Source organism: Aquarana catesbeiana, linkage group LG01 (assembly GCF_042186555.1).
Source record: "Aquarana catesbeiana isolate 2022-GZ linkage group LG01, ASM4218655v1, whole genome shotgun sequence".
Taxonomy (NCBI): domain Eukaryota; kingdom Metazoa; phylum Chordata; class Amphibia; order Anura; family Ranidae; genus Aquarana; species Aquarana catesbeiana.
In genome coordinates this window covers 6094605-6104139 of record NC_133324.1, presented here as the reverse complement: position 1 = coordinate 6104139, position 9535 = coordinate 6094605, and the positions used below count along the sequence as shown (strand labels likewise).

General features: G+C 43.9%; 1 protein-coding gene across 1 annotated transcript; it reads right to left on the bottom strand.

Annotated features, from left to right (window-relative positions):
• Window positions 1-283: 283 nt before the first annotated feature.
• On the bottom strand, window positions 284-8524 carry LOC141124148 (chymotrypsinogen A-like). Its single transcript, XM_073612222.1, has 7 exons — window positions 8473-8524; window positions 5753-5856; window positions 4640-4719; window positions 3414-3492; window positions 3038-3218; window positions 2142-2275; window positions 284-478 (listed from the first exon to the last, which is right to left on the bottom strand). The coding sequence occupies exons 1-7, from the start codon at window positions 8522-8524 to the stop codon at window positions 317-319; spliced, it is 792 nt and encodes a 263-aa protein (XP_073468323.1). The 3' UTR covers window positions 284-316.
• Between the last annotated feature and the right edge of the window lie 1011 nt (window positions 8525-9535).

The window sequence follows — 9535 nt, the reverse complement described above, 5'->3', positions numbered from 1 at the left end:
GGTTACCCTTTGCATTAAAGGAGAACATAAAGACTCTCTGGAGTCAGGAGGAGCGAGGTAAAGCTCCAATTTTATAGGACATTTTAAGATCTGCATGAAATTTTTGTTTTAGAGAATTCGACTGAAGTTTACAGACTTCACATTGTGTGCTCAGTTAGCATTGTAATTCAACTGTCCTTTCCTCTTTAAAAAAAATATTTAAGACAATTTAAAAAATAAATGATCTACTTTGTGAACAAACAATATATTTAAAGAAATGAAACCACAACAATTCAATGGTCAGAAATGTAGATTTAATTTGGACATTGGATGGTATTTAGTTGGCGGCGACGGTCTGGTCCACCCAGGATCTGAGGGCGGTGACGCGGGCGTAGACGGCTGGGGTGGATGTAGAGCAGGAGGAGCTGCCCCAGGACACAATACCGGCCAGGGTCCAGACTCCGTTCCTCTGGCACACAAGGGGTCCACCAGAGTCACCCTGAAAAAGAAAAGAAGAGAAGTCACAGGAGAACTCCCTACACCATGAAGGCTTCACTTTCAAAGAACTTTCGTTGGTCTGAGCTTTGTGCCCCCTAAATGCCCAAACATGAAATAGTTCCAGCTGCTTACGGCGATTGCTGGTTATTTACAAGGACACATAATTAATAATTTAAACCAGTTGGTGACTATTGGCTATGGGATCGTATGTGGAAGCACAAAAAAAAAGTGACTGGAGACCTCAAAAATTCCTCAGAGAAGGTCCTGGATTAAAGGTTATCAGAAATGTATCCTCATTTTTTTAAGCAATTTGGAATTTTGGACATTTCTAATATTGATACAGTGTTGTTACAATAAAATAAGAATGTCCTAAATTTAACTTGTAAGGCTTTCAAAAAGAGAAGCTGTCATCTTATAGTGTCAACCGGTACCTTGGTAACACATAAAATCAATTTCTGTCCCTGGAGAGCCCTTGGATGCTATATTTAAAGAGGGCGCTGATGTGTACCCCTAAGCTCCACCCTCATCCCTCAGTAGTCCTGTGCCATGTGCTTAGATGGATGTAGACTCTTGAGTATTAGATTAAATAAAATGTAAAAAAATGAATTAAAACAAAACAATAGTGTGGAACCCTCCTAGATAAGCTGCCGTTAGGTTAGGTCAATTCAATTCTCTTGGCTCCCCTGTAATCAGTGGAGCAGCTTGTGATTACTTTGGGCTGCTCTGGTTTTCACTGGTTATGTGGGTTTGGCTCCTTCCCCCTGCCTTCTGGAGGAGTCTGGAATGTAGTGGGCTGGTAGATTTAAATCAACAGCCTAAATATTCATGTGGTCCCAGCCAATCCCTGGGGGGAGTGTGTCCAATAGATGGCTGGGGGACTGCATAAATAATATGAGGCCTGTAGCAGGGGGTTCTTCTCCAGGAGAAGTTCTTGGCCTGAAAGGCTGCTATTCAGCTTCACATCTCATCAAGGCCCCAGTTTGCTTGACCAAAAGGGGGGCTGTTCTACTTCTCATTGGGGTCCCAGCTATGTTAGAGCTATGGGACCTATTCTACTGGACCTTGCTAGAACTGATTGAGGGGCTTCGCTGAGTATTTGAGCTGGTGAGTTCACGGGGGAAATGTCTGGCTGATATTAGAAGGAGGCATCTACGTAAGTATCCAGGGACATTTGTGAGTTGAGACCTGTACATAAGATCCTAGTGAGTGCTTCTACTATCCCTTATGCCTCAGTGCCAGGTTCTGCTCAGGTCTGGACAATTCTTATGGTGTTCTAGTGTAGCTCAGTCCCTTGATTGTTGCTGCAATGACTGTTCTAACAAGCTGAGACGTGTCATTGGGTTTCTGCATTGTGTTACTGGAGTATCCCACAGCTTCCTACACCCTATCCAAGTTCAACTAATAATAAAGCATCAAAAAAAAGGATACCCCTAGACTATTCATTGAACCAGAAGGGTGATTGAAGCTGTGTGCCCGGCTGCTGATACACTAGTTTCGGGAAATAATCTAGGGACTACCAGTGGGGGCCCTTTCAGGGGTGAGCTCTACATTAATTTGTAGAGATACCCAAAGACTTCTCTAAGGGGCCTTGGAATCATTATGTATTGGATTATGGTTCCCCAGCTGAGCAATAGTTTCTAATTGAAATCCAAAGTTCATCGTACCATGCAGGAGGAAACACCAGAGGCACCGGCGCAGATCATGGTGTCCCTGATTTGGGATCCCCAGTAGCTCTGGCAGCTAGCGGTGGTCAGGAGAGGAAGAGATGCCTGCTGGAGCTTAGATGGGGTGACTTGTGCTGAAAGAGAGAAAAGGAAGAATGCAAAAAAAATATTAATAATGTGTAACAGCATTATCATCACATCTAACTATCTACAATCCCTCACCTTATTAATTCATTGCGATGTCTAGAGGAGCACAGAATAGTCATTATTGGGCTTATTTATATGCAATAGAGGTCAAAATGAAAGCTTGTGAGGTCTACATCAAACAAGCAGGCTATCACATAATACACACTCCAAATTATTTAAAATGCCTTTACAATGTGTGAAAAATGTCTTCTCAGCATTGTTCTGCTGGATGGGGGATTGGGGTTACAGCTGAAGGACATGGCCATTGACTTGAATAGACTGTGATTGGCTATTGATTGTCCACTCCCCTGCTTGCACACAAACTGCAGCTGCTTTGACGGCATGATGACTTCTACCAGGAGACACTGCCAATCAAGCCTGAGTAGGCCTCAGTAGGCGTGTCAGCTTGTGATGTCACAGGTTGACCATGGAACTACAGACACACTGTAGTTCTGGGTGGCCTCAGTGTTTACGGAGTGGTCATATGCACCCAGGACCACACGGTGGAAAGTTCTGGATGGAAGAGAAAAATGGTCATTAGTTGCCATACGGCTGATTTGACAATTCAGATGTCACCTCTAATTTTGAATCTCATGGTATGGAATAGGAAGCCCTTGAATCAGTAGGACATTGGAAGAATCACCAGTGCATGGATACATTGCAATGCATTATGCTTATTTATTTTTTTAAACAAAATCTAATTCCCTTACTGGCAGCACTGGTGTATCCCCATCCGGTGGTGACACATCTTTCTCCTCCATTGAAGACATCAGCGGTGGCAGCAAGACACACGGGGGAAATGCGGTCGGTGTAGGTGGCGGGAGTGGCCAGCTTGATCAGGGTGATGTCATTGACGATGGTCTGGGAGTTGTAATTGGGGTGTCTGAAGGCCTGAGAAAAGTTATGTTATAATGAAATTCCTGGAAATGTAGCTGAATTCAACCAGATAAATCCAACCAACCCTCATACACGGACCCTGTAGTTGTATCTGAATGTCCATGTGATCTCTAATAGTACATGACTGTCAGGCTTTAAGGACAAAAGAGCAATTATTTTTTTATTAATTTATAAAAAAAAAGAACTTACTCTTCTGACAGCAATTCTCTGGGTGGCCTCAGTGTTTACAGAGCGGTCAAATGCACCCAGGACCACACGGTGGGAAGTTCTGGATGGAAGAGAAAAATGATCATTAGTTGCCATACGGCTGATTTGACAATTCAGATGTCACCTCTAATTTTGAATCTCAGAATTTTTCATATACCAGAAAACACTTTTCAGCACTTTCTAAATTTATAATTGAAAATCAAAAAGAACATATTTGGATTGATACACTGCAGAAACTTTTACTGACATATACACACTCAAGGCAAAAGTTGATATAACCTTTCTTGTACAGAAGGGTAATAATTTTGGTACTTTCAGGCTCCACCACCGTAACCTGTCTGGCTACCCTGTCCTTTTACCGGAAACGACCAACTCTATAGAAGCCATGGTATGCATGTCATGGACTGCCATGAAATAGAAGCTGCATGAACAGACAGTTGGATAAATGGATCTATATTTAGGATGTATCTGGTCTATAAACCAGAGGCTCTGGATGGACAGTTGGATAATAAAAGGTTCTATATTTAGGATGTATCTGGTCTATAAACCCGAGGCTCTCAATGGACAGTTGGATAAATGGTTCTATATTTAGGATATATCTGGTCTATAAACCAGAGGCTCTCAATGGACAGTTGGATAAATGGCTCTATATTTAGGATGTATCTGGTCTATAAACCAGAGGCTCTGGATGGACAGTTGGATAAATGGATCTATATTTAGGATGTATCTGGTCTATAAACCAGAGCCACTGGATGGCCAGTTGGATAAATGGTTCTATATTTAGGATGTGTCTGGTGTATAAACAAGAGGCTCTAGATAGACAATTGGATAAATGGCTCTATATTTAGGATGTATCTGGTCTATAAACCTGAGGCTCTGGATGGACAGTTGGATAAATGGTTCTATATTTAGGATATATCTGGTCTATAAACCAGAGGCTCTGGATGGACAGTTGGATAAATGGTTCTATATTTAGAATGCGTTTGGTCTATAAACCAGAGGCTCTGGATGGACAGTTGGATAAATGGTTCTATATTTAGGATATATCTGGTCTATAAACCAGAGGCTCTAGATGGACAGTTGGATTAATGGCTTTATATAAAGGATCTCTCTGGTCTACAAGCCAGCCGATCCGGATGTACAGATTACCAGTGAAGCATTGCAGTGAAAGTTGACATTATAGTAGAATATTATCTTATAAGACTTACGTGACTCCACAGTGGGCAGCAGTGACAACCCAGAGACTGTTGATGAGGGACCCACCACAGAAGTGGAAACCAGAGCTGTACTGTGGAAGAAGAGTCATAAGATCAGTGATCAGAAGTAAGCCCCCCCCCTCCTTAGACCTTGGCATTGCAGTTTTTGTTTTTAAGTCACCTGCAGAGCGCACCTAAACGAAGACACTGTAGGTAATGGTGCAGGTCAGATATTTGTGTTGGGGTGCTGTTTGTGGGGCCTGTGTACCCCAGATTCCAGAGTGTAGCATTTTGGGTGAAATCTATAGGGTGCAGTGATGGGCACCTACCTGGTACACCTTATCACAACTTCAAAACCAAAGCTTGAAAGAATCCTAAAGTTGACTGCTGTGGGGGCATGCTTTTCCCTTCATAAAGGTGACCAGCCACAGAGGAGCCATGGTAATGAATGGGAAAATGGACATTTGCCATGTGACCAAAAAACAGATGAAGTATAAATTAGACTGTTAAAGTCTATCCACTTTTTTTTAAGATAGGGAAGGGTTAAACTCCTTTCAGGTTAATAATGGCTGTCTATGTGCTGGAGACACAATGGGAAATGAAAGGAAGTCTCCCGAAAATGAACAGAATTCCTGTTCTAGAAGGCTATCATGAGAATGGGGTTTCCCCCCTCATAGTGACCATTTCTAATTTTTTTTATTTCTTCTCACTTTCTGTCTCAATGATTATGGTCATAAGTTTCCCGTATTGCAATTAAAAACTTGACAAAAGTCCTTACCCATCCCCACTTCATCTAAAACTTAAAAACCTAGCCTCAACATTTCTAAGTTTAGCCCAACATTGGGAGGTCAAAGCTTCGTTCATAGTACTGGATGGCAAACAGCGTACATTTAAGGTCACATCAAACATGGTGGTCATATACTTGGTATATAAATGATATGAGGTTATGCTATCTAGTTTCTGTAATATGACTTACTGCAAATGAGAGACAAAGAAAAAGTCTGTATCCGATCTATGAAACCAGTGGCTCTGGGTGTGAAAAACCCTTCCTAGTTCCTCTCTAACATTGTATTATAAGGTTCTGGACCACAATGACAAGGGACAATGAAGAACTTTTGGTCTTACCTGCAGAGACACCTGCCAGGGCCAAGATCCAGAGACGGCATTCTCACCGTTCACAATCCTAGCATAGCCAGTGATAACAGGCTTGATGGCGGGAACACCACAGCCTGAAGAAAACATATATTTAAACAATGCACACAATTTACTGTATACTATACACTGTACAATATCTTTTAAGTCTGTAGCTTGTCTACTTAGACTCATAACTAGCATGTCATTTCATTGTAGCACCCACTTAGTAAGGCCGTTAGGTCAATTTAGTTTTTGGTTTGCTCTGTAATCAGAGGGTTTGAATGCTCCCCCCCACCTCTAAGTATTGAGTATTGAGCAGGGCCTAGCCAATTCCTGGGGTGGTGTGCCCAGATGGTGGCCGGATGCTGTTAAATAGCCTGGAGCCATGAGTGGGGATGGATCTGCGAGCTGTGGGGAAGGGGGAGGCTGCTTGCCCCTAGAGCCCTTTGGACTGAATACTGGACTACTTTACCAGAGGCCACACCGAAGGACTGATTGTGTTCCAGGATCCTGTAAGTAGAGCCTCTTTACTTGTTCTCAAGCTACTTCATGGTCCCCAGCCATGAATCGTGCGCTGTTCCAGTCTGCCTTTACCTGTGCTGCAATTAATTCATGGTCCCCAGCCATGAATTGTGCACTGTTTTAGTCTACCTTTACCAGTGCTTCAATTATTTTATGGTCCCCAGCCAAGAATCATGTACTGTTCCAGTCTGCCTTCACCTGTGCTCCAATTATTTCATGGTCCTCAGCCTTGAATTGTGCACTGTTCCAGGCTGCCTTTACCTGTGCTCCAATTATTTCATGGTCCCCAGCCGTGAATTGTGCACTGTTCCAGTCTGCCTTTATCTGTGCTCCAATTATTTCATGGTCCCCAGCCATGAATCATGCACTGTTCCAGTCTGCCTTTATCTGTGCTCCAATTATTTCATGGTCCCCAGCCGTGAATCGTGCACTGTTCCAGTCTGCCTTTATCTGTGCTCCAATTATTTCATGGTCCCCAGCCATGAATCATGCACTGTTCCAGTCTGCCTTTACCAGTGCTCCAATTATTTCATGGTCTCCAGCCATGAATGGTGCACTGTTCCAGTCTACCTTTACGAGTGCTCCAATTATTTCATGGTCCCCAGCCGTGAATCGTGCACTGTTCAAGTCTGTCTTTACCGGTGCTCCAATTGCTTTATGGTCCCCAGCCGTGAACCATAGACTGCTCCAGCTTACCTACACTAGTGCTATTGCTACTGCGAGGGAAGTGTCCTCTGCCAACAATACCTGATGTTTAAGAGTATCCCACATCACCCCAAGTTCCTTCCCAAGTTCTACTGGCAAATAAACTTTAAATGATGACCCCTAGACTGACCAACGAGCCAGGGTGAATGGACTGTTGTTGTGTGTTTGGCTGCCTCTACACTGTTTGGGAAGCAATCTGTTTAGTCTACAGTGGCCCCATCATGGGAAGGGCTACATACTGTAGCTCTTTTAGAGCTTTTTAGTTTTCATCTATTAAAACAAATATTACAGGCAAAGCTTTGAAATCCCAAACATCTATTCTCTAGTGTTTTACTTGTTTCAGTATCTCATAAATAGTAAGTAGGAAGTCAATACACAAAACATTATATACACTATATTACCAAAAGTATTGGGACACCTGCCTTTACAGGCACATAACCTTTAATGGCATCCCAGTCTTAGTCCGTAGGGTTCAATATTGTGTTGGCCCACCCTTTGCAGCTATAACAGCTTCAACTCTTCTGGGAAGGCCGTCCACAAGGTTTAGGAGCGTGTCTATGGGAATGTTTCACCATTCTTCCAGAAGAGCATTTGTAAGGTCAGGCACTGATGTTGGACCAGAAGACCTGGCTCGCAGTCTCCACTTGAATTCATCCCAAGGGTGTTCTACCGGGTTGAGGTCAGAACGCTGTGCAGGCCAGTCAGGTTCCTCCACCCCAAACTCGCTCATGCATGTCTTTATGGACCTTGCTTTGTGCGCTGTTCCAAATCATTTGGTGGAGGGGGGATTATGGTGTGGGATTTGTTCTTCAGAGGCTGGACTTGGCCCCTTAGTTCCAGTAAAGGGAACTCTTAAGGCCTCAGCATACCAAGACATTTTGGACAATTTCATGCTCCCAACTTTGTGGGAACAGTTTGGGGATGTCTTCTTCCTGTTCCAACATGACTGCGCACCAGTGCGCAAACCAAGGTCCATAATGACATGGATGAGGGAGTTTGGGGTGGAGGAACCTGACTGGCCTGCACAGAGTCCTGACCTCAACCCGATAGAACACCTTTGGGATGAATTAGAGCAGAGACTGTGAGCCAGGCCCTCTCATCCAACATCAGTGCCTGACCTCACAAATGTGCTTCTGGAAGAATGGTCAAACATTCCCATAGACACACTCCTAAACCTTGTGGACAGCTTTCCCAGAAGAGCTGAAGCTGCTATAGCTGCAAAGGGTGGGCCAACTCAGTATTGAACCCTACAGACTAAGACCGGGATGTAATCAAAGTTGACGTGCATGTAAAGGCCAGCGTCACAATACTTTTGATAATATAGTGTGATTGCTCAAAAAGGTTCTGCGTTGTCCACACATCTTTGATAGAAAAAGATCTATCAGCTAGGCACTCTATGAAACTATGTGTATAACTCTATCAAAAAGTTGTATGAATTATATAATATATTACAATGTAGCACAAACAGTGCGCGGCGTACTCACCATAAGCTCCGCTGAACAGGGCCAGGCAGGACAGGAACCACAGGATTGCCATTCTATTTTCTTTTTTCGGTTGAGTCGATGATGGTAAGACCCTGCTCAGCTTTTATACCGTAAATCAGCCAATCAGGGAGGAGCGCGAGACCTATAATAAGGACTATTTTAGGTCACCTTATCAGGATACCTTGAAGTCCAGATATTCCACCAACTTGGCCAAAAAGAAAAGATAATGAGGACACAGGTGTTACAGTCATTATTCAATTGTTCTCTCCCGCTGAGTCCATGTAACACATGGATCATATTACAAAAACGAAGAATGGGTTTCAATGGAGATCTGTCACCGAGATCGCTCCAAACCGTGGTTACACTTTTGCCATTTCTTTTGCCATCCTTACATTCCAAGTTTCAACCAACGCTTCTCTCCTATTGCTGGTCCTGCCACTCTGCTGCTCTGGCCATGTTGCTTCTTCTTCCATTCTCTGACCTTCGGCCTCGCTTCCTCAAGTATAGATGAGTAAATATCCTCTTCCGTATCTTTCTCTAGCGCTTCTGCTAATCTTCTCGGGATCTTCGCTGCATCTGAGCACCACATATCAAAAACACAACAGTATGGAGTCACTGGAGCGCTGGGCTGTAAAAGGGGGCAGGAGCGGCCAGCTCAGGCTCTCAGTGGCTCGATGAGAGGCTGAGCCGGGGTGGCGGTCCAGGCATGTGGGCGAATCCCGGCTCCATTGTCGCGATCTTGCCCGAGCCTGGACCAACTCTGTGATGTCAGTAGACAGCGGACTTCAGGCATCTGTCTGCTGGAAACAGGTCAAAGGAGTGCAGAATGAACCGTGATCCACAGGAGAAGTACAGCCAAATGAGCTTTCCCCATACTTCGTCTTTAACTGTTTAGAAGCCTTGCTTCATGGATTGTGCTGACTACACAAATCCACCCAAACACAATTGGTTTTGGGGATATTGAGTATGTGTTTTTTGCTGCCGTTTGGAGACAGACCCCAGTCAGGAGATCTTATTGTTCCTATCAGAGACTGCATCCCTTGTGTGACGGACTTCATGCCCA

Coding starts and splice junctions, on each gene's coding strand:
- LOC141124148 (XM_073612222.1), bottom strand. CDS start 8,524: ATGGCAATCCTGTGGTTCCTGTCCTGCCTGGCCCTGTTCAGCGGAGCT. Junction 5,857..8,472: donor CCTGTTCAGCGGAGCTTATG/GTGAGTACGCCG, acceptor TGTTTTCTTCAG/GCTGTGGTGTTCCCGCCATC. Junction 3,219..3,413: donor AGAGAATTGCTGTCAGAAGA/GTAAGTTCTTTT, acceptor AACTTTTCTCAG/GCCTTCAGACACCCCAATTA.